General features: G+C 37.5%; 2 protein-coding genes across 2 annotated transcripts; both read left to right on the top strand.

Moving 5' to 3' along the window:
* The first annotated feature begins 1,353 nt into the window (after window positions 1-1,353).
* LOC122082525 (probable xyloglucan glycosyltransferase 6) lies at window positions 1,354-13,535 on the top strand. The gene is made up of 5 exons (XM_042650146.1): window positions 1,354-2,401; window positions 4,798-5,106; window positions 11,167-11,457; window positions 11,551-11,664; window positions 12,384-13,535. The coding sequence occupies exons 1-5, from the start codon at window positions 1,709-1,711 to the stop codon at window positions 13,020-13,022; spliced, it is 2,046 nt and encodes a 681-aa protein (XP_042506080.1). The 5' UTR covers window positions 1,354-1,708; the 3' UTR covers window positions 13,023-13,535.
* A 1,519-nt stretch (window positions 13,536-15,054) lies between these two features.
* LOC122082146 (salutaridine reductase-like) lies at window positions 15,055-16,708 on the top strand. Its single transcript, XM_042649629.1, has 4 exons — window positions 15,055-15,163; window positions 15,246-15,490; window positions 15,609-15,683; window positions 16,369-16,708. The coding sequence occupies exons 1-4, from the start codon at window positions 15,055-15,057 to the stop codon at window positions 16,555-16,557; spliced, it is 618 nt and encodes a 205-aa protein (XP_042505563.1). The 3' UTR covers window positions 16,558-16,708.
* Window positions 16,709-25,369: the final 8,661 nt, after the last annotated feature.

Raw genomic sequence — 25,369 nt, 5'->3', positions numbered from 1 at the left:
AAAAAAAAAGAATAAAGCATTATGTGTCAATGTGGTGTTTTTTCATTTTTTTGGAACGAAAAGGGAAAAAAAATGCTAGAAACGTAAAATGATGGAACGACCAAACGTTGTTTCATCGTTTTTGTTTCGTTCCCAATACAAAAAAGGTGAAAACTAGGGCCATTGTTCTTGAAATAGGTTTACCAAACACCTTTTTTTTTTTTTTCTTAAACGGTATGTTGGCACAGAAACTAAAAATTCTGTTTTTGATACAAAACGTCGTTTCTGGAATTGAATGACTACCAAACGTAGCCTTATATATATGTCCAACCGGTCCTGATTTTTAAAACCTTCATTAATGGTCTAATGGTCGAACCAGGAACAACATCCAAATTGTGTAGCAATTAGGGGTGTCAATCCTGAGCCTGCACCGATAGGCCTGATCGAGCTCGACTCGCTTAAGGCCTGATTTGAACCAGCCCGTTTAATAAACGTGTCAGGCGTTTACGGTGCAGGCTACTAGCCCGTCTGGTGCCCGACCGGCCCGATTCGTTTAAGAAGCCCGCTTAAACTGAGCCATTTAACCCGACCGACTCGACCCCTTTAAAACTGCCTAAATATCTATTTTACCACTACTAATACAAAATAATAGTAAAAACTTCGTAAAAAAAAATCTATGATAGATGATGTTGGACACTGTATTACATCCAACTTTGTAATAAAATAAAATAGGGTCTTTTGAGATGTTTTAATAGGGAGTGAATGAAGGGCAGACAATTCTTGTGGAGAACAATCACTTTGGTACTTGTCATAATCTCTCTCTCTCTTTTTTTTTTTTTTTTTTGTAAGAAACAACCATGATCTCATATATGATTAATTGGAGAGAGTTTTTGGATGACCTTTACTATGTTCAAATGCAAGATTTCTAGACATTTAATCCACTTAAAAAAGGATTTTAGGGGAGCCCGTTTAAACCCAATTTAGACTTAAGTAGGTCCGTAGCTCGTTTAAGATAACCCGATTAAAGCCCAACACCAACCGACCCGGTTACAAATCGTACCATGCCCTTGAACCTAGACCGGCCGGGCCCGACGATTGACAACTCCTAGTAGCAATGGTCCGACGATTGACAACCCCTAGTAGCAATGGTCTGAACAGTAGATCCTGGTCCAACGGTCCTTTGAAATACTGCTTTACACTGGTCCACGTGGAACATGAGCTGGAAGACAGGAAGGACGAAGGAGTAGTGGTCAAAGGTGGATAGGGTTGGATTAATCCAACGGTCAACATTAATGTCACCTAAGTGGGGTCCACGATGGAATATCATCCAAACAGAAAGTCTGAAACGGAAAACTGCAGAGTTTCCTTGTTTCTTAGAAGGGCCAGTCCTGTCGGAGACGAACTTCCTTTTCCTCTGTTCTTTCTCGGAGTCTGATTGGTGAGAGAGAGAGAGAGAGAGAGAGGGAGAAACCATTTTCTTTTCTCCTCCCTCTTTCTGCAGATCTGCTGAAAAAATCCCTTTTAAAATACGTGAGCAATGAACAATCCCCGCTAAATTTGGTGGGCTGTTCCTAAATTTAGGGACACCGAATCCCCTCCACTTTCCCTCTCTCTTCCCACTCCTACCTCGTTCACCGGATTTCACAGAACCACACACACAGAGATACTGAAATGCCTCTGACACAGAAAGAAAGAAAGAGAGAGAGATCTTGAATTGCTTCGATTGCCAATGTCTCGACAACCCAATTACGAGTTTCAGGAATGGTGGAACAAAGAGAAAGAGAGGAATCACGCATTGTTATCAGACAAATCTGGAAACCCTAACTGGTCTACACTTGAGATCGATAGCCCCACTGGTGTTGCTGATACTGCGGTAGAGAAAGACCGGAGCCGGAACGCTCGTCAGCTTTCCTGGGTTTATCTTCTCAAATTCCAACAAGCCTTCAATGGTCTCATCTGGGTCACTAATGGATTCGTCTCTCTCATTCGCACAGCCAACCGGAGAATCACATCGTCTTCGCCTTTGAGGACTCAATCTCGGCTTTATCGGGTTATTAAGGTTTTCTTGGTTATTGTTATTTTGTTAGAGCTCTTTGAGCTTGTAGCTTACTTCAAAGGATGGCATTTCAGTCCTCCTTCAATAGCGGAAGCTTTGGGCTTGGTCGAGCTTGTATATGCTACTTGGCTCTCTGTGAGGGTGAAGTATCTAGCCCCACCGTTGCAGACTTTGGCCAATGTTTGTATTGTTCTGTTCTTGATCCAGTCTGTAGATCGGATCATTTTGGTGCTCGGGTATATCTGGATAAAGTTTCGAAGGCTGAAGCCTATACCGCTGATGGAGTTCTCTGGAGATATTGAGAACGAGAATGCTGAGGATTATCCGATGGTGTTGATACAGATCCCGATGTGTAACGAGAGGGAGGTAAGAAGATGTAGGTCTCTGTTCCCTACTGCTCTGATCTGGGCTCATATTTTTTTCTAGTTCATCTAAAATTTAGTACATTTCTGTGACGACTTCTAATTCAAATACCGCGTTCTAGTTACTGAAGTTTATATCTGATGAATTCATGTCGTAAGTGAATCAGTCAAGTATGCTCTGGCTTTTGGTTAACTAACATTTACGAGTACAATCACAGTCTAAATTTATGGGTAATTTTGAAGCTGCTATTATTTTCTTGGGTAATCCTTTATGAGAAGAGCTGAAACAGCTTTATTATTACATATAGCATTTCTTCGTGGATATATGGGTTTACATGTAATAAACATATTGTTACTGTGTAGCTTGCGTTGGGGTGATATCTTGACTATGAGTATTCTTGATATGTTAATCTTGGTGTAGCTAAAGCATATCTGGGCAAGAATAAGGCAGTTGACAAGAATGAGCATTTGATAGCTGGTTAGGTTCACTGTTCTTTTTTTTTTTTTGTGTTTTGTGAACCTACCACTGTTTTTATTTAAATAACAAGACTTTCTTATCTGAGGTTTTTTGGTATTAGTAGAAGGGAAAATTTTTGGTTTGGATATTGAACTTGTGAAAAAGCCCTTGTGAAAGAAGCATGTCCTTAATTTGGATATATGGGCTCTCTGCTTCCAATGGCTTCACATCTGTAAATATTTCCCGTTTGAAATTTTGTTCACAGGGTTATGGTTTAAAAGTTGGCAAGCAAAACAACAGTAATTACTAAGATTTAGTCCAGCTTCAAAATGCTTAAGTAGGTTTATTTCAAATGGTCTTCCCTTCAAAAGATGAATTGCATTTTGATGCAGATTCGTGACCAGAATAGGTTTATTTTATTAGGAATAATCCTAGGGTTGGGTTCTATACATGTTGAGCATTTGATCCCGTGTGTTTTGAGTGTAATAAATCACTTTTATGGACCTAAACTAGGAGCTTTAAGGTTGCATACGGGATTAGCTAGTTTGTTTCCTTTTTCATTAGTTTTCTTGTTAGTTGAGTTCAATTTAAGTTGTTAATCTTTGTTATTTCTTCGGAGTTAAGTTATTAGTTGAGTCAAATAGTTAGTGTCCTTTTTCAGCTAGTTTCTAATTTCTGTTTTTAGTAAGTGTTGTATTAGGAGACTAAATTAAGGTTTCCTTTTGAGGAACCTTCTATTTTGTAATTCTCTCCCCCATCAACATTATAAGTAAAGAAGAGGCTCCTAAAGCTCGGAACGATTTTGATAAACAAATTAATGGCTCCTGCTATTGTCTTCTCCATGAAGAATTTTCTTGTGTTTGATGAAGGCTCATGGAACTGGTGTTTGATCCAGCTGACTCTCTGCGGTGGGAAGCCCGAGAGGTCCTCTTCTACTTTATTATCTTTTCTTTTACTATTTTTCAGGCACTTCAAGGTATCAAATCCTATCTCAGTTCATTCCGGGTAAACCACACTACTAATGTGCAATACTTTTTAATTTTCCAGTTCTGAAACTCTCTTTCTTGTTCCCAATCCATCCCTGATTCAAGGGCTTTCAACCACCTGATTATCCCCATATTTTTGTCGAGTTTAGGCCCCATCTGAAGGTAGTTAGATCTCAGTTTGAGCCCCATCAGACCACTGGTTGGTCTGCTACACAAATCTCCCTCAGTTCTGCCCTATTGGATGTTTTGACCTAATCTGGTTCTTCTACTGAGATCGATAGAATGGTTTCGTTTGCTTCTGTTTCTCAGATGTTTATTTGTGTTTTCCTTATTGTTTCAGTCCTAACTCACATTCCATTAGTCCCTTCATTATCTGCTTTTATTTTGATTTTTGAAACCCTATAATCTTTGATCGATATTCTTAATCTCAGATTTGATCTTATCCTTGTTATTAATCTGTTTTGAACTATTCTGGTATTAGATCTGATGTTCTCTGAGAGTATCCTGCAACATTTGGGTTGACTTGTCAATCCTAGTTCTACATTACATTTGTTTAAAACATTTAAGGGAAAAGTCTGGGCATGCTGTCAGGGTGCCTAGGCTGTCTGTCTCCCTCCCACACCCTTGGAAAGGTCCACCATGCCGCTCCCCCATGCGGCCATGCCACCCACCCATTGGTCCACGCCACCAGCGTTCCTGGAGCGGGCAGTGTGTCCACCCTCCGCCAATATTTAATAAGCATCTTAAGTCATCTTTGAAGGAGAAAATGTTCATAATAATTGCATTTTCCTTTTGCCCACCAAATTTTTATCTATGTTTGATTGAGCTTATATAATTTGCTTTGAAATGATTATCCTCCAGGGATGTGTTTATCTTTCAATGGCTATTCTTTTTCCTTGATTGAAGGGTGTACCTTGTAAAAACTAAACTCCTATTTCCATTTGCAATGCCACACAGGTTTATCAGCAATCAATTGCAGCAATATGCGTACAGGACTGGCCGAGAAACAGAATGCTCATACAAGTTCTAGATGACTCTGATGATATAGATGTCCAACATCTTATTAAGGCTGAAGTACAGAAGTGGCAACAGAAGGGTGCAAGGATCGTGTACAGGCACCGTCTTATACGTACAGGCTACAAGGCTGGGAACCTCAATTCTGCAATGAACTGTGACTATGTAAAGGATTATGAGTTCGTGGCAATCTTTGATGCGGATTTTCAACCTGGCCCAGATTTCTTGAAGAAAACTGTCCCCTACTTTAAGGTCAGTTTATATTCGATTTCCATTTACGACCCAAAAATATATCTACTTATGCAATTAAAATATTATCCCTAGACTTAGATTCTTATGTAGCCCAAATAATATTCTTTATTGTAGAACTAAAATTATGACCCTTTCGTGGAACACGCAATATGGAGATGAACAGGCACATCTCATCTGTCTAGACCATACAAAATCAAGATGCTTTGTTTTTGGAATCCAAAATAATTTCCATCAAGGTCTAAATCTCTTTGAAGAACTCGTCAGTCCAGCAAAAAGGGGAAAATCTAGTTTCTAGTTTCTAGTTTCTACACAAATGGTCAGATGGAGCACATCTCAAATATTCTTCTATTTTTCTTATTTCAAGTAGTCCAAAAGATTAGAAAAAGGTGCATCCTCCCATGCCCTTTTACCCGTCCTCTTCCTTCAGTACCACCCTCCCTTTCAGATCATTTGACTTGCAATATGTTTCTCTTTCATGACTGGTGGTCAAGTCATTGTTGTGCATGGAAAAAAACCCTGCATGGGTGTTTCTCATATCTCTCCCATCGGGTCTATTCTAAGACTATAAAAATAAACTCATTTCTTACTTTGTCCTTGCACTTTCCCCTTGTTCATGTCAGCATACCCATCTGCTATGCATATTTCTTGGTTTATTGTCTCTTATAATTCCATTAAGCAAATCTAGTCTTATTGTCATCTTGAAAAAAATATTTATTTTAGTAACAAAATTCTATTAAAAAAGAAGAGCAAAAAAAAGTTGCAAGGGCAAGAAGGGATATCAAATAGCCCTAACTAATTAAGCCCACAAACAAAACACAAACAAAACTCACTCATAACCTGGAGCAGTTACACACCAAACCCAATACTCACATGGAGACCAACATTGATTGACATTGGAACCTTTTCCCATGTCACAAAGTCAGAATCCTTGATTCCTATCCCTGCCACTTGCATCCCAACCTCTATCCTAACAAGAGACAGCAAAAGGAGAATTTGATCCGAGACAGGGTCACCATCCTGAGCCGTAGAATATGAACTATTGATCCTACCATTATTGACCTGTGTCCCAGGCCCTGATGAGAAATCTGCTAAAATATGAGCTCCTGATCCATCTCTTCTCTCTCTCTTTCTCTTCACAAAGAAATTGGTTAATTGGGTCATTCTCTATCTCTCCTAGGAACACAATGCTCAATTTCTTACTTGCTTCAGTTGTATCAATATGGCTCCACTCTGTGGATCTGCATTGTCTAAAATGCCTTTATCTTCCACGGAAGTTTGAAGCTCAAAAAATAGTTGTCACGACGACGAGGCGAACCAAGACGTTAGAGGGTTGCCTATGCGCTTAGGCGACAAGTCACCCTCCTTAAGGCGATCAAGTGTTATTTTATATTTTTCCTCTTTTCTAACATTATTTAGTATTCTACATATACCTTGCATTATAAAAAGTTAACATTAAGCCACATCAAGTCATCAAAAATCGACATTAAGCCGCATCAAATCGTCAGAAAAATCAACATTAACAACAAAAGCAATAACATCCAAAACCTTATCACAACTTAATGGGGTTAGCTACATGGAGATTCTAAGCAAGGACGAGCGCAAGGATCCTTGCAAAAAGATTGGCGGGTTATGACTGCATGCTGTCAACTTGACGCACCACTACAAATCTGTCACATGCTTATAACGACAGACTATAATAAGGTACCGGCTGCCAACATGATGTCCACCACCAATACAATCCATCACCCAACCTACTTTTATAAAAGGACGAATAAGATAACGAATTCTTGATAAGCCCCGCTAAGCACGAAAGTAATAACTCGAACACACAACTGTGTATTGAAAAGTATATAATCAACGCACAACTCCGCATAGAAAACTAGATACGCAAGACACAACTCCACATTGAAAACTACCCACAACTCAAACCAGAGGTATCTGTGAATAACGATTCAATGCACCAGCATAAAGCCCGCCACCTCAAGCAAACCAATTGCAACTCATGTGCGTTATGTCCACCACCAAGACAATTCACCACTAGACCTATTATAATATAATAAGGATTTGGTAGAAAAAAGCTCCATAGCCTCTCTAAGCACGAACCAGAAATCAACATTAAGTCATAAAAAATCAATATTTAGAGAAATGTTCTTGTTTTATAATACGTTTGACTAGTCAAATGATTTTATTTTTACATGAAACATTTTGTATTAGGTAGAACACAAAACCAAATTTTCGACGAGTCTAAGATTACTTAAATTTGAGTTTTAATGACAAAGTTATGTTTTGGTTAAACTTATTTTAAAGTGCGTGAATGCTGTTAAAATTTCCTAAATGAAAAAATAATTTTATAGATATCAAAACAAAAGATTATTTTACCGGATTTGTGGTTTTTTATATTTTACCATGATAAGATTTATGAAATTTTCAGACTTGAGGAAAAAAACCCTAACATTTGAAAGTTGAAAATTGTTGGGGATACAAAGTATTTAATTCCATTTACGTCAAGGTTCTAAAACACGCGAACGGACCGTATCAGACAGTTCTAACCCCCCCTTTTTTTTAATACTAAGTTTTCATAACGATTTTACCCTTGAACCATACATGTGGAATAGGATCAGAAAGCTTAGGATCGGGGATTGGTCAAGGTCGATATCATTCCTATCTAACCGATATTGACCATTCTGTTCCTTTTTTTAGAACCATGATTTGCGTGTTAATCATTGTTACTGGCGGTTCATGTGGGATTTACGGGACGGTGAGCCTCGAGGAAAATTTTCTAAGGCTATATGGGTGTTGTTGTAAATTCCTTATATATGATTTCGCTATATATTTGTAGCAAAGTCGTCTTTCTTTGTAAGTAACTTGAGAGAGGTGTGAAGACGAGTGTTATACTCTATTTTTCATCGATAGTGAAGTAGAATCTCATCTCACCGAGGACGTAGACAATCTTACCGAACCTCGTAAATCTCTGTGCATTGTTTGTTCTTGTTTTTTCATTATTTTCTGCATCATTTAGGGTTGTGTTTCTACAAAAATCGCCCATGCAACAAAAAATTCAGTTTTTGTTTTTGGATTAGGAGATTGACTTTTTATATTTTTAGAACTTGATTTTAAAATATTTTTATTGGATTCAAATAGAGGGTATCTGCTTATTTATGAATAATATCTTGAGTAAATAAATGATATTTGACGTAAGTGCTGCGCCCTTGCCGTAAGGCGACAGTCACCCAAACACCACCTAGGCCACCTGAGCGCCTAGTCATCGCTTAGGTGACGCCTTGACAAGTATGAGCTCACCTAATCAGATTCTCCTTAAAACCATGTATTTATAGGACCTCTTCTTCTATGTGTGTAATTAACTCATTTATAAATGGCAATGCTTTTTATAGTTGTGTATATATATATATGGAAAATTATCTTGTACCACTCCTATTTTTAAACTTTATATGAGATACCACCTTAATTTGCCCAAAATATCTAGTGTATACCCTGTTTTGAGAAAAAAAAAAGACTCTTAAATCCATTCTGTTAGCTCACAATCGTCAAGTGATGACGTGTTAAGGTTCGTATTTTCTAAATTACAAGTTTACCTCTGATGTAAAACCCCTATTTACATGCGATTGAAACATTAGAAGTTTCGGTTTAGGGCTTCAACCAAATCCCTTCTCCAATTCAGTGACCTATTTTTCCTCCGATTCAGGCGACCTACTTCTCCTTTGAAGGCAAAGTTAACCAGAGGCAAAGTTCTCCTCGATTTAGGGTATCCATTGTTGCCAATCAGAATCTGATTCACAAATACCCTTCCTGTGAACTTTCTTTTGTCTGACTCTGATGCTCTCCAACTCATGATCAGTCCTCCCTGCCCCCACACACATGATACATCCCCCTCCTGGCTGCACCCTTATTGACCAGTCAAACTTCCATTTAAATTACTGCTTTTATAATTCTCCCTTCTCTCTCTCTCTCTCTCTCTCTCTCCTCTCCCTTGTTTCTTCTATATAACTTCTGGCCGGCCGCAAACCTTACTACATCATCTCCTCATTGCCACCACCACCATGGAAGCCATTCCTCCCCACAACAATCCCGATCTCGAACATGCAATCCCCTGTTCTTATGCTTCACTTCCAGATGAGGAATCACAACCAGAGATCCAAACAACTCGCCAGAGACCCGTGAAGGTTTTCGCCTCAATCTTCACGGTTGTCTTCTTCCTTGCTATGTTCATGATGTTACTGGGAAGCCAGAGATCGGAGACCCCGGCAACAGTAGAAGGAGAAATCATCTCAATGGCTCCTCCTTCAACAGGCCCTTCAAAGACAAAATCCTTCCTTAGATTGACCCTCAATGGCTACAAACTCCTTCGGCAGGTCCTTCAATGGCTGCAATTTAGTTCTAGGGTTCAAAAGTCATTGGATAATTCAGAGTAAAAGAGGGGAAAACGATAAGAAGTAGGTTAATTCAAAATTTGTTTTAGGGTCAAAAGAGTCTTTTCCATTTCTAAACTGACGGTGTTAAGCTTCAGGGGTACGTTAGATATTTTGGGCAAATCAGGGTGGTATCTCCATGTATAGAGTGTCTCTAGGTTCCCACATTGGACATCATCCCTTACTTGAATCAGACCCAAGTGGTTGCCTGTACAGGAAGAAAGCAATTATTATACTAAACATAATAGATATGTCTTGCATGTCTTATTTTCTTTGATGGGCACATTGGATGCTCTATACTCGAATCAGACACCAACACATGTCTATGTCCTTGTTATATAGGTCTTTATTGTCACATCTAAATATCTTTTTGAGATTCCTTCCAAAGAAAACCCACCAACTTATCTCTTTAGTGATCCTTTCATATGGTTTCTTTGGATCAATAAAATGGTATTGATATCTTTCCTCTTTTATTTGAATTCCCCATCAATCACCTGCATGAGAATATCTTCTGTTGATTTACTTGGGCATGAATGTGAATTAATCATCTTATTTTTGTACCATTATATTTAGGTTTTATTTCTATTTTGAGTGGGAGATTGCTAAGTTAGGATTTAGTTTCATAATTGTCTTGAGTTTCCAAACCAGAATAGGTATTTTTTAAGTTGGTTTCTTCTTTTATTCATGTAACCCTACATTGGAGAGTAGATTTGTATAATGGAATAGAATGTTGAATTTTATGAGTTGTCTGCATGGCTTGGTAGCAGGTGGCTGTGAATTCTACCATACCTTTCCCCCTCTTTCCTCTCTCCTTCCGGTAAGCCCTTTCTCTTACTCTTCTCTCATTCCCATCTTCACATACACCTTAGTCCTCCCCTGTTCTGGTGGTAACAAAGCCAGGAGCAATGTTTGCTTTGATCTTCCTGGTCCTCCTCTTTTTTCTTCCGAGATTTGGGTGGTAAGCAACCTTCCCTTAGACGACCCAAGATGAGAAAAGGAGGATAATGGGGAAAAAAGTGGGAGAAAGGGCTTACCAGAAGGAGAGAGGAAAGAGGGGGGAAAGTGAATGGAGAAGTCACAGTGACCAGGTGCCCCTTAGGCAACTCCCAAAACTCAACTTTCTATTTCATTATTCAAATCTACTCTCCAATGTAGGGTTTCATGCATATAAATAAAAGAAGAACCCCAACCGAAAAAGAAACCTATCCTAGTTCGGAAACTTAAAACAATTATGAAAATAAATCCTGCGTAGCTATCTCCTAATCTACCTAATCAAATAAAATATTACATGATTATCTCAAAATATAAATAAATTCTAACTATCCTACCACACCAACACCCAAATTGGACCTGGTTCATCTCTCTCTGGACTCCCAATGGGTTTGGGCTGGTCCACGGAAGCACCGCTACATCACTAACACTCATTATCTCATGAAATTCCATATTTTCATGGAAGGGCCATTTGATCTTTCCTATCTTATTTGATCATGTTGTGCTCAGTTTCATGAGCTATGTTCGAGTTTCCAGCAAATGTTTTATATATAGTGTGAAAATCTTTGTTAGAAAAAGAGGCAGGAGATTAGGTGATTGTGTGGTCCTTACTGACTTTAAATTGTTCTTTTTCTTTCTGAAGGGGAATGATGATCTAGCATTAGTCCAGACAAGATGGGCCTTTGTCAACAAGGACGAGAACTTGCTTACAAGGTTGCAGAACATAAATTTATCCTTCCACTTTGAGGTTGAGCAACAGGTTAATGGTATATTTATCAATTTTTTTGGTTTCAATGGAACTGCTGGTGTATGGAGGATCAAAGCTCTAGAAGAATGTGGTGGCTGGCTGGAGAGAACAACTGTTGAGGACATGGATATTGCTGTCCGTGCTCATCTTTGTGGGTGGAAGTTCATATATCTAAATGATGTTAAGGTTTGTTTGGGACTGGTATCCTGCAATCATCACATTCACAAGTTTGGGAATGAATTCTCAAAATCCTACTAATGTTTATTTTTCTGTCTGCAGAGCCTTTGCGAACTCCCAGAGTCCTATGAGGCATACAAAAAACAGCAGTACCGCTGGCATTCAGGTCCAATGCAGCTGTTTCGGTTATGCTTCTTTGACATCCTTCGCTCAAATGTGAGTAGGCTTATATCATCTTATGTTTAAATTTTGAAACAAGAGCAATCTTATTGAGCTCCATTCTTTGCTCTGGACTGTCCATCTGCCTTATATAAAAGAAGTGGGGTCGAAGGTTTGATGGAGTTTCTGTGCACGAAATTGATATCTTAATAATGCTGTATTCAAGCAAAAGTGCCAATTTTCAGAAAACCACGCTCTCTCTCTCTTGTGCATCTAAGTTTTGTATGTTCTCCATTTCACAACTGTTTCGAGAGTCTGAACAAAAAAATCCTGCGGAACAAATAATTCCAATGTCTTCATTGAATTTCCTTTGCTGGAGATTTTCTGTAGAATTTTTTTTCATTATCTGTATACGTCTTCTATTATGATCCTTTTTTGTAGAATTTTTTTATTTCCTTGGCTTATTTTTCTATGTTACTTACATAGTTAGATTGGAGATGACATTATTATTATTATTTTCTTTTTCTGGTGGGGTGGAGGGAGTGGTAGGATTGTTGCTAGCATGTCCTGTCGTTTATTTCAAGTCTCTCATTGCGTGTAGTCAATCATGATAGTGGATTTGCTTGATTCTGTATCTGATATTGCTCATATGCTTTCCCTATTTTCTCTATGAGCCAAAGAAAGAGGTGTTGGTCTTAAGTTTCAAAGATTTCTGTCTCTTGTAATTTCAGTTGCTATTTAGTTGTCATTGATATTTTGTTTCTTTCTCCTTTCAGATTAGTTGGGCAAAGAAGGCCAATTTAGTATTGCTTTTCTTCCTTTTACGGAAGCTCATCCTGCCTTTCTATTCATTCACTCTCTTCTGCATTATTCTCCCATTGACCATGTTCCTGCCAGAAGCTCAGCTACCGGCCTGGGTTGTGTGTTATGTGCCTGGATTGATGTCCATCTTGAATATTCTCCCAGCACCAAGATCTTTCCCATTTATTGTCCCTTACCTTCTGTTTGAGAATACGATGTCTGTCACAAAATTCAATGCCATGATATCAGGACTGTTCAGATTGGGAAGTTCCTATGAGTGGGTAGTTACTAAGAAGTTGGGAAGATCATCGGAGACAGATTTAATTGCCTTTGCTGAAAAGGAATCTAATCCTCAAGCAGAAATGAACAGTCTCCACAGGGCCTCTTCAGATTCAGGCCTCTCTGAGCTGAACAAAATAGAGTCAAGGAAGAAAACCGGCAAGAATAAGAGGAACCGTTTGTACAGGAAGGAACTTGCCCTTGCATTTATCTTGTTAACTGCTTCAGTGAGAAGCTTGTTGTCTGCCCAGGGGATTCACTTCTACTTCCTATTGTTTCAAGGGATCACATTCCTTGTAGTTGGTCTCGATTTGATTGGAGAGCAGGTCAGTTGACATCCAGTACTCTTTTCATAATGGTGAAAGCTTTTCCAAGGTTGGCTCATTAAATTGGTACTCGTGGAGATAGAAGACTATGATGAGAGGTCACAATGAGCACACTTTAACGCCCATCACCAAAGTTCCAATAACCAGAGCCTTTGATTTTCGTACATTTCTCTAGTGGTCTTGGTACACAATTGAAGTTCCAAGCGTAGTATATCCAGTCTGCAATTGTCTGCTTCTTACATAAACATTCTATTTATTGACTATTTGACTGCCAGTGAAAGGATTGATATGTTAATTTTTGCCACGTCACAGTGCTGTACATTGTAAAAGTATGTCCAGGCCTCAGCAATGGGAAAGAGGCTTTGGCAAATATACGAGAAAGAATGGATACTTTGTGCCCAGCTAGTTTATTTTCTGTAATTTTCTGTGCATTTGTTTGCCATTTTAACCATGGCAATCAGGGATTTTAAATGTCATTTTTTGGCCATTATTGAATGATCAATCATGTGTTCTTGGGATGAATTGACGATATCAACTCATACCATTTCTTGTAGTTGAAAATTTAATTTTGCACCTTGAATTGATGGAGAACATTCTTTAACAAAGAAAATGATACTGATTCTTTGTATGGCATAATATAGGCACAACAAGGCTGCTCTCTTTTAATACCGATAAGGAATGTGACGAAAATAGCTGAAGTTGCAACCTGAGTCACGGCAGTCCTTGATCTATGGGGCTGGAATTTGCCACATAGGAAGGGGAAGACTTGGGGAGTACTTTGCATGAGGAAAACTTCCCCCGACCCTAGTGTACTATTGCTCTGTTTTCTCTTTTGCTACCTTGATCATGTGGATTGGTACCATTCCCTATGCAACCACTGGTGTGACATGGAAGATTCTTCCCCTCCACTGGGAACATTTGGAACTCTCAGAACTAATGTAGCACAGATAAGAAAAAAACTATCACTAACGGTAGAAGGTTTTTGAGCAAGAGGCATTGGGAAAGCGCACCAATGAGGTGCGTCAAAACAGTATTGTAGATAGGAGGACAACGAGGTCTTTTCAATATTCATGTGAGGAGGAGAGAGATATACACACAGATCTACAAGCATACAGCCCTGGTGGCATAATGAAAATTTTCCTATTATTAATTGATTGCATCCAAGTGGTAACTATTTTTGGGTATGTTTCTACCAAAAACAAAACTATTTTTGGGTATGTTAGGATATTATTATTTAAATATAAAATAGTCAGAAGAGGAAAATCTTATGAAAACCATGACTTGTTTGTTCATTATGGAAAGTTTTTTTTTCATTATGGAAAGTTTTTTTTTTGGGGTAATGATTCATTATGGAAGTTGCGGAGCAAGCAAAACCTCCATTAGTGCAAACTGTAAAAAGACAAGAAAGTTCTAAAAAACGGCAGCCATATACTAGTTTTTATGCCATTTAAACTTTCTTTAAAACCCTTATGAGTGAGAAGCTAGTAGATTATTGGCAATTTTGGAATGGCATAACAAGAAAAAAGTGACATGCATATAGGCTGTACTGTATGTTTAAATGAAGGCATATTAATATGAATTTGACATATGGAATCATATTCACTGGCCTAGATTTAAATGATTCTGATACAACGATGGATCATTCGATTCTAAAAAAAAGTGGCTGAAGAGATTCTTCGTCCTCAATGGGTGAAGGAAAAATTTCACCTAAAAAATAATAAAACTTTACTTCTCAGGAAGGAGTAAAAAAAAAAAAAAAAAAAAAAAAGCCCTAACCTTGAGTATATATCAGTTCGGTACAGGCTATAGATGAATGATGGAAAAATTTTATAAAAAAAAAAAAATGTGACCTTTAAAATATGTATTAATTTTGTATTTAATGTATAACTTTCACCAATATAGGAGGCGGTTGTTTCTTGCAGATTATTTAACAAAATGATGTAAAAGGTTCTCACCCATCCACTATCTCATTCACGTCAGGCCTGACGTCTTAAAATTACCTGCATGCACTTTCTATAACAAACCTCTTTTCTATTCCTTTATGTATGATATATGTATAAACTCCTTATCTAAGGTACATCAGTGGGTGGCTAGAGCACCACTTCATCGTCAGAAATGTCAGAAACTAACAAAAATTCTGCAACAAACAGGTAATTTCAGCTCTGTTTTTGTAATATCTTGTGAGACCCATTTAAGGATTCAACTAATTGATCTATACATTCTCTGGTGCAGATTGGCAAGTTGTTACAGGAGCCAATAAGGGGATTGAATTGGAGATATGTCGACGGTTAGCCGCTAATGGTGTTATAGTGGTGTTAACAGCTCAAGATGAGAAGAAGGGTGTTGAAGCTATTGAGAAGCTCAAAGGGTCTGGACTCTCTGATGTGGTTTTCCATCAGCTTGATGTTACAGATCCTGCTAGTATTGCTTCCTTTGCTGATTTCATCAAAACCCAGTTTGGAAAGCTTGTTAGCTTAGTAACAACATTTGGAACTTTGTCTCTTTATTTATATTTGCTGATCAATAGAACCCATTTTCAGAAATCCTGCATCTTGATCAAATTTGTAGACTGATTCTGGTTGAAACTCATTGTAGGTGAACAATGCAGCAATAAATGTGACTACAATAGATGATGATGCTTACAGAGTTGTGATGGCAGTGGATGGTCCTGTAAGTCTCTGTCTCAGTTTGAACTTGGCATTAATTTATATCTTGACCTTCTGTGCTTTAGATTTCTGAAGTTATTTCAGGATAAGGTTTGGCTTCATACTCTTAATTCTTGTTTTTGTTTTTTAAATTATTTTATTTATCAAATTAAGTTGACTATTTCGATGCTTGATGATACTAGGTTCCAACCCAAACTGATGATTTGTAGTAGGATCGAGTTTTCCTTAGGCCACGGTGAATAGGAATCCCTTGACCATGGAGCTTTAGATGAGCACATGAGGGTACCAAGAGGGTATTTTGGAGAACCCTATAGAGGTTAGTAAACCCCCACATGGTGTGGTGAACCTGCCTACAGGGTGGGGGAAATTTCTCTCTTTGTAATAAATTGTTTTCCGAATGATTGTGGCATTTTAGGCTGTGTTTGGTATTCACTCTTGGATTAGATTCTTGGGGCTAAACTACATTCTAGAACTCAGATTTCTCTATTTTCTCATTTCAGAATGCATTCTAGACTGCGAATCTATACCGAGAATGCACACCAAATACAGCGTTAACGTGCAAAGAGAGAGAGATAGAGAGAGATTGCCCTTCTAATGAGATTTTCATGATACTGTCTTAGCTAACAACTGACTAAACTTCACTTGCCCATTATTTAATGAAAAAGACTGAACTGTTTTTACTGATGCAGCCTGAAGTTAGGGGAGCCAAATATAGGGAATTAACAAGAGAGACCCATGAAATGGCTGAAGAATGTGCGAAAGCAAACTATTACGACACCAAAAGAGTGACTAAAGCACTTCTTCCACTTCTTCCACTTCTTCAGCTATCTGATTCACCAAGAATTGTTAATGTTTCATCATCTGCAGGGAAGCTATAGGTGTATAGGATAAGCCCAATCTTGTTGAGAAGTAAATGCATTCCTTAGAAATTGCTTAATGTGGGTTAATAACATTCACAACCGAATGAATTTAGTAATAAGAGGAGCAAGCTAATCCTTTTCATTCCTTATGACCTCCCCCAAACCTCACAGTGGCCGGAGCCTCATGCATTGGGTACACCCATGGTTTAAAGTATCTCCGATACCGATACGATACCCTCCGATACGTATATTAAATTTAGCCGACCGATACAATACATGTAATTTTTAAAATCCTTTCGTATCGATATATATCCTACGATACATACCGATATGCATCAATACACCACCGATACACATCGATACGACACGATATGCACTGATACGACTCTATGAAAAATATAAAATTGAGGTGAAATGTACGTTTTGGTACGTGTCGGTATGTATTGGCGAGTATAGGTAAGTATAGATACGTATCGATGAGTATCGGTATGTACCGATACAGTGCGCTACGGTCATATAATGGTCAAGATGAGTAATTTTTCAGAAAAACACGATTTTTGAGGGGTTTTTGTTCCAAAGTTGCAGCCAACCATATTTCTCTCTAACTAAAGTGGAAATCAAGGTTGGGAACAAGGATTTTACATTTGGGGGACAATTACAAACCTTGAATTGTTAGTGCGATACCCTCAATTTAGTGTTTATGCATTATATATGTTATCAATAGCTTTTTTTAACAAATTCTTTATGCAAAAGTGTTTAAAAAGATGTTTCTTATCCATTTATGTGTGTATCATTAGCGTATCTTAGTGTATCTCCGATACGATACGATACCCTCCGATACGTATCTTAATTTTTGCCGACCGATACGACGATCGAAACCGATACTTTAATCCTTGGGTACACCTTTTCTTATATTCGCACTCTGGTAGTCATGCATGTTAGGACTCTTATGTGGGCTTAACTGATACTGATTGACCCATTGGACCCAAGAGAATAAGGATCATTCTAATTAGGAAACTTCTAGGCATATTCTATTATGGGAATGGAATAGGGTTTAGGGATTCTATTATATATAGAATACTGACGGTCCCTGCAGCCGTTACACTCATAATAATATTTTGGGAGCACTGCTTTCTCACAGAGCTAGTGTAAAGACAGAGAGAAGATCCCATAGTAAGAGGCTGCAGAAGATCTCAGTAGAAGGACCCATATTGCGTGGTTCTTCATCATAGTTCGTGGTGCAAGCGTCAATCTTGATTTAGGGACTTCATTCACGCTCAACGGGTATATGATCGATTTTTTTTCCATTATTCATTATTGTATTCTATACACTGTAGATCATTCAAATGATTCTAGGATTTAGAATTACTAACAATTGCTATCAGAGCCTACACTATGGTGCTAGAATCAAAAAATTATTAAAAAAAAAAAAAAGATTTGGGTTCCAATTTATGAAAATCATTGTCTTACTCTAGCTTAAAGGTCTCGTATGGAAAAACTTTCTTCACAAAAGTTGTAGACCACGAGAAGACGGTCGCGGTGGTATACTGCAAGTCACCGGAAACCTCTGGACGCGTTGGCACACGCCGTTGGATACTGACTGTCGGAAGAGAGAAAAAAAATTCATTAAAAAAAAAAAAAGAGAAAAAAAATTCATTAAAAAAAAAAAAAGCGACTGCGAGTCATCGCCGGGGCAACTTGAAAACCCTACCAAGTTAACCCAGAGGTGTAGTGGGCCAACTCATGACCAACCTATTTGACTCAGTCAAAGGTTGACCATTTGACCCAAATTTTGACCCAGATACCTGATCCGAAGACAATCGGGTTTGACCCAGATTTTTGACCCAGAACTAATATGCCCGAACTAGATTAGACCGCTTGGCCGAACCGATTGGTTTGGACAAACTATATTGATTTTAATCTATTTTTTTCTGCAACTTCAAATGGCTCGTACGGGCAAATGGTGAAGAATTTTTTACCCTAGTTTTTTACATTGAGTCTAGTTTTTCGTGCTCTTCGTTTTGATATATTATGAGCCTAGTTTTGGTCAACTTTTATGATCTATTTTGTATAAGTTACAAGTATGGGTGTTTAATGATTCTTCATAATTTTCCTATTAATTGGAAGAAATAAAAGAAAATCAACTTATACATTACTTGCATATCAGAATATGAACTTGTTTATTCTTGATAATGATAGTTCATGCTTTTATTTATGAATGCTTTTTTTTATTCATGCTTAAACAATCCCACTCTTTACTGTCGGAATGAATTTGTAGACTATTGTAGTAAGATTGGATGGAATCCACCAAAGTGGTAAAGTTCAGCCTTATTGTAATAAAATACAAGTGAAAGGTCTTCTTTGTTTGAAAAGACAGAGAATAATGGTTGGTAGCAAGGTTGCTAATGTTCACCCAAATGTGACATTATCAAAGAAAAGTTAAAGTTAAAGCAAGTGAAAAACAGAATAGGAATTTTTCAACCTAAAAGATGATGTCCATCCAAAGATGGCGGTACTTTTCGAAAGTTAGAACAAGTCTCGCAGTAATAGCAGAAACTTGAGTGGACCAGTATGTTTCAGACCCAAAGATCAAGAATGTAGTTCCGATTGACACTCTTGAAATAATTAATAATTGAACATTGTAATGTTTAATTTTGCTAATTGTTACATGCTTATTCTTTTACATATATGTCTGTATGTTGAATAAAATATTTTTTATTAAAATATTCAACAGAATGTCTTCTAGTTTTGGTGTTCTTGATATTCCTAAGCTTACTGTGGATAATTCAACAAATGGATGGAAGACTTAGAGGTCTACATGATTCTCAAGGACCTAGACCTGTGTACTAGGACCACCAAACCAGCTGAACCTACTACAACCAGTTCCCAAACTGAGAAAGGGATCATGACAAGTGGGTCATTGCAAATAGGAAGTCCTTGGCTGTTATTAAAAGTGCTTTGCCTGAGTCTATCAAGGACAGTGTTGCTAAAAATGACACTGCTTTTGAGTATTTGGCTGCAATAAAAGCTAAGTTTGATCGCTCTAAGAAATCACAGGCTCACGATCTCAAGAGCTAATTGACTGAGGCTAGATTTGATGGAATAGGAAGTGCTAGAAAGTATATACTGGAACTAATTTCCTTGGGAAACAAGATCAGAGGTACAAGTATTAACTTTGATGATGACTTTGTGGTCACCATTGCTTTGAACTCTCTACCTGAGAGCTACAAGACTCTTAAGACTAATTATAATACATTGAAGGATAAATGGGGTCTTGATGAATTGATCACTGTGGTAACCCAGGAAGAAGGAACAATTAATAGGACCAAAGTTGAAAGTGTCAATCTTACTCAAGGTAAGACTTCATCTTCTATGGGACCTAGCAAAGGGATCAAGAAGTTCTTTAAAAAAAGGAAAATTCACTCCAATTAAAGGAGGGAAGAACAAGAAAGGAAAGCAAAATTTCAAAGAATCTGGGGGACAAAAAGACATGAGTGGCATAGAGTGTTTTTGGTGCAAGGTCAAAGGGCACATGAAGAATGATTGTTTTAAGAGGAATACCTACCTTGAGAAAAAGAAGGATGATAGTATGAATATATCTTTAGTATATTCTGAATCTTACTTGATTAATGTACCAATTGATTCATGGTGGTTAGATTCTGCATCATCTATTCACGTCACTCATTCCTTGCAGGAGTTCCTAAGCAAGAGGCTGCCAAGCAAGGATGAAGTGACGGTGTTCGTGGGCAATGGAGCTAGAGTTGAAGTGGAAGCCATAAGAACTATTAGGTTGTTTTTTTCATTCAGACTTAAATATTGATTTTCAGGACATGGAAACATGTATAGATTGCATTAAGGGAAAGATGACAATTTTCAGAAAAAATGATGTTACTCGCAACATTGAAGTATTAGATCTCATTCACACTGACATTTGTGGGCCTTTTCCTGTCCCTACACTCACTGGGCACCGTTATTTCATAACTTTTATTAATGGTTGGTCACGATATGGGTATGTCTTCCTTATCAGTGAGAAATCTAGGGTTTTAGATGTTTTTAAGATTTTTAAAGCTGAAGTTGAACTTTTCCACTCCAAGAAAATCAAAGTCGTCAGATCCGATAGGGGTGGAGCATATTGTGGGAGAAGTGGTGCTTTTGAGTAGTTGCTTGGTCCTTTTGTAAAATTCTTACAAGAACATGGGATAGCTCCTCAATATTCTATGCCTGAAACACCTCAGCAGAATGGAGTAACGAAAAGAAGAAATCGTACTCTGAAAGACATGGTCCGTTCTATGATGAGCAATACCACCTTGCCAGAATCCTTATGGGGAGAGGCACTTAAAACTATTATTTATATTCTCAATAGAGTGCCAAGTAAGTCTATGAATAAGACTCCCTATGAACTCTGAAGTGGCAGAATGCCTAGCCTTAGACACTTGCTAGTGTGGGAAGGTCAAGCAGAAGCCAAAGTCTTTAACCCTCAAGAAAAATTTTTTGACTCAAGGACTACAAGTTGTTATTTTGTGGGATACCCAGAAAGGTCCAAAGGGTATAGATTCTATTGTCCTAGCCCAGGACACAAAATTGTAGAGACCACTCATGCTAGATTTGTTGAATGCAATAAAGAATCTAGAACACCTCGTAATTTCTCTTTTGAAGAAGGAGAGTATGACACCCCTGAGATAGCACCTGTTGAGTTGAGAAATTCACTTCTTGATCACAATCCCATCTTGTCTGATGGTATAGTCACTCAAACTCCAATTGAATATAATTTACAAGTTGGGACAGATATTGCTATTGCAGATCCATTATCACCTCCTAATACCGCTAATATTGGCAGTCTTCCACCTGAACCTGTAAGGAGGTCTACTAGAGTGCGCAAGCCTTCTCTGCACTCTGATTATGTTTCTTATTTGAATGAGTGTGAGTTTGATATAGGACAATAAGAAGACTCTGTTACTTTTCTTCAAGCAATTAATCATAAGCATTTAGACAAATGGGTAGAAGCAATGAAAGAAGAATTGTTATCCATTAGCAAAAATTGAGTATAGGGATTAATGCAAATTTCAAAGGATTGTAAGGCTATTGCATCCAAGTGGGTTTTCAAAACCAAGACAGATTCTCAAGGTAGAGTAGAACGCTACAAAGCTAGACTTGTGGCAAAGGGTTTTACTTAGCGAGAGAGGATAGATTACAAGGAAACCTTCTCACCTGTCTCATCAAAGGACTCATTCAGAATTAACATGGTCATTGTTGCCCATTTTAACCTAGAGTTATATCAGATAGATGTGAAAACAACCTTTCTAGATGGAGAGCTGTCAGAGCAGTGTACATGAGACAACCATAAAGTTTTGAGGAAAAGGGTAAAGAGGACTTTTTTTGTATGTTAAAAAAGTTTCTTTATGGGTTAAAGCAAGCATCTCGACAATGGTACTTAAAATTTGATCGAGTTGGGACTTCTTTTGGTTTTGTAGAAAATTCAATCGACCAGTGCATATATCTAAAACTCAGTGGGAGTAGTTTTATCTTTCTTGTGCTATATGTGGATGACATTCTGTTAGCTAGCAGCAACAAAACCTTATTGATGGAGACCAAGGGTTTTTTTTCAGAAAACTTTGAAATGAAGGACATGGGTGAAGCTAGTTATGTGCTTGGAATCGAGATTAGTCATGATAGGCCGCGGGGATTACTTGGGCTATCACAACAGGAATATCTTGATAGAGTTTTAAAGAGGTTTAACATGTCTAAATGTTCTAGTGGTGAAGCACCCATCAGTAAAGGAGACAATTTGAACAAGCAACAATGTCCAAAGAATGATATTGAGAGGAGCTCAATGAATGAAAAGTCTTATGCCTCTGCCGTTAGAAGTTTGATGTATGCACAAGTTTGTACTCGCCCTGACATTACCTTTGCAATCAGTGTACTTTGCAGGTTTCAATCTGATTATGTTCTGGCTCATTGGACTATAGCTAAGAAGGTCATGCGTTATCTATAGCGGACAAAAAACTTCAAGCTAATGTTCAATAAATCAGAGAAATTTGAAGTTATGGGGTATTCTGACTCGGACTTCAGTGGGAGTACTGATGATAGAAAGTCTACCTCTGGATATATTTTTGTATTGGGAGGAAGAGCTATTTCTTTGAAGAATGTCAAACAAACTATTTTAGCTTCATCCACTATACAAGCTAAGTTTGTGGCACTTTATGAGGCTACCAAGCAGGCAGTGTGGCTGAGGAATTTTATATCTGAACTGAAGGTTGTAGATTCCATCCTAAGCCTTTGCATTTGTTGTGTGATAATATTTCTGTTGTTTTCTTTGCAAAGAATAACAAGAGATCTTGCAGCTCCAAACACATTGAAATTAAATATCTTCTGGTTCGTGAGAAGATTAACACTGGGGAGATCATTGTTGAGCATATTATTACTGAAGAGATGGTTGCTGATCCTTTGACCAAAGCTCTTCTAGTGGGAAATTTTAAGACTTATGTTTCTAACATGGGTGTGATGGAATCTTTTGATATGCTTGTTTAGTGGGAGTTTACTTATCCATAGTGGTATTGTAATAAGCATTATTTTGTTAGATCATACATTATGAGCATAATCTATATTAAGGATGTTTACTTTTCAATATAGTGTTCATTTATATTCTCTCTCATCATATTATTGTATGATTATTGTGATTTACTTTGACATGTTACAGTTAATGGCGGTGTTTAGGCAAGTTTCGTGATTTATGACGGTATTTAACCTAAATCCATAGAGGTGGTTGTTAACCATAGGCTGTATGTCAAAGTGAGATATTAATACAAGAAAATGACGATTTTCCTAAGTATTGATTAATATCAAAATTCTCTACCTATGAGGTTTTCAAGGCAGGCTGATCTTTAGATCAGGAACGAACCTATAAGGAAGGATATATCTTATGTGATCACAGTTATGATATAATTCCTTATATCTACGTTTCCAGGTGATTTGAATTGATAATTTTTTATTATTTGGAATATTAGATAGTTATATGCCGTATATTGAGGTGTATTTTCTACTATTGTTCAGTAATAGAGATTATTGATTGGATCAAAGTTTGTTTTGAGTGGTATTCAATCTTGGGATTATTTGGTCAGATGTCAATGGGAAGACATCAGTATCAGTGTAGCCCAAGTGGGAGATTGTTAGGACTCTTATGTAGGCTTAATTGATACTGATTGACCCATTGGGTCCAAGAGAATAATGATCATTCTAATTAGGAAACTTCTAGGCCTATTCTATTGTGGGAATGGAATAGAGTTTAGGGATTCTATTATATATAGAATACTGACGGTCCCTGCAGCTATTACACTCATAATAATATTTTGGGAGTACTGCTTTCTCACAGAGCTTGTGTAGAGACAGAGAGAAGATCCTAGAGTAAGAGGTCACAGAAGATATCAGTAGAAGGACTCATATTGCGTGGTTCTTCATCATAATTCGTAATGCAAGCGTCAACCTTGATTTAGAGACTTCATTCACGCTCAACGGGTATGTGATCGATTTCTTTTCATTATTCATTCTTGTATTCTATACACTGTAGGCCATTCAAATGATTCTAGGATTTAGAATCACTAACACTGCAGACTTAATAAATTCTCACCCCCAACTATCTCAAGGATTTCAAGGAGAGCCAAGGCTGGGTTGCTTGCAGAATGTCCAAAGCAGCTATAAATGCCTACACAAGGATTCAGGCAAAGAAGTTACCCAAATTTCGCATAAACTGTGTCTGTCCTGGCTCTATCAAAACTAACATGAACCATCACACTGAGCGCTTTACTGTAGAAGAAGGTGCAATAGGTTCTGTGAAGTTGGCTTTGATCCCTGATGATGGCCCTTCTGGTCTTTTCCTTTTTCAGAATGAAGTAACAACCTTTCAAAGGAATAAGGCCATAGATCTTCTTCCTGATAGAGGAGTGCTAAAATATATTGGATGTTGCCATACACAACTCTTTGTTCATTTTATTTCAATATATTGGCCATCTTTCTTATTAAGGAAATGTCTAAATGACACTTCTGTAGGTGTATTTTAGAACTTGTGCACTTCATTTGATACCCTTTGTCTTATAGTCTTATTCTAAAAGGTACTTCAAGCTAGGCACACAAGGCCGTTACCCAGTGCACAAAGGCTTCCTGCACTTAAAAAATTATTTGACATTTTGGGGGTGTCAATAAGAAATTCCATTCTTCTAAGAAGAAAATAAAGTAAGTTATAATTAGTAATAGAACAATATAATTTTTGAGTTTCTTTGTTATTAAAATTAGATTAGGTTGAGTATTAAAAAAAAAAAAAAAAGATCGAGACAAGGAATTCATGGTTCACTGGAACTAGCAATGATAAAATGTTATGAAAATAAGTGAACTAAGCTCAATAAAATTACTAGCATGTATTTTGGTATGAAAAATTTTGGATTCATGAATTTGGGATTGGTGTAGACCTAAGCAATATTTCCATGAGTCTTGGAAAGCTCCCCTTATACCCACCAAACCTAGATTGAGAAAGAAGCATCCATCAATTAAGCTTCATAATTCTTGAGGTAAATAGAGGAGAACTCATAAAAAATGGTGCTATAATTACATATGATATAGAACCTCAAGTCGATAATCATCAAGGGCAAATCAATGGTGGTGATGGATGAAACTAAGGCAAGCAAGGTGTCAACTACAAGGAGAAACTACTAGATTTCAAATTATATACAAATTCAATGTATTTAATTTGTATACATTTTCTTTCTATCATATATTTACCCTAATATAGTAGGTCTATATCCTACCAAAAAAATATATGGTAGGTCTATATGTGTATCTT

This window comes from Macadamia integrifolia, chromosome 6, assembly GCF_013358625.1.
Source record: "Macadamia integrifolia cultivar HAES 741 chromosome 6, SCU_Mint_v3, whole genome shotgun sequence".
Lineage (NCBI taxonomy): Eukaryota > Viridiplantae > Streptophyta > Magnoliopsida > Proteales > Proteaceae > Macadamia > Macadamia integrifolia.
The sequence above is the reverse complement of the archived record's forward strand: the minus strand, read 5'-3'. Positions and strand labels throughout refer to the sequence as shown.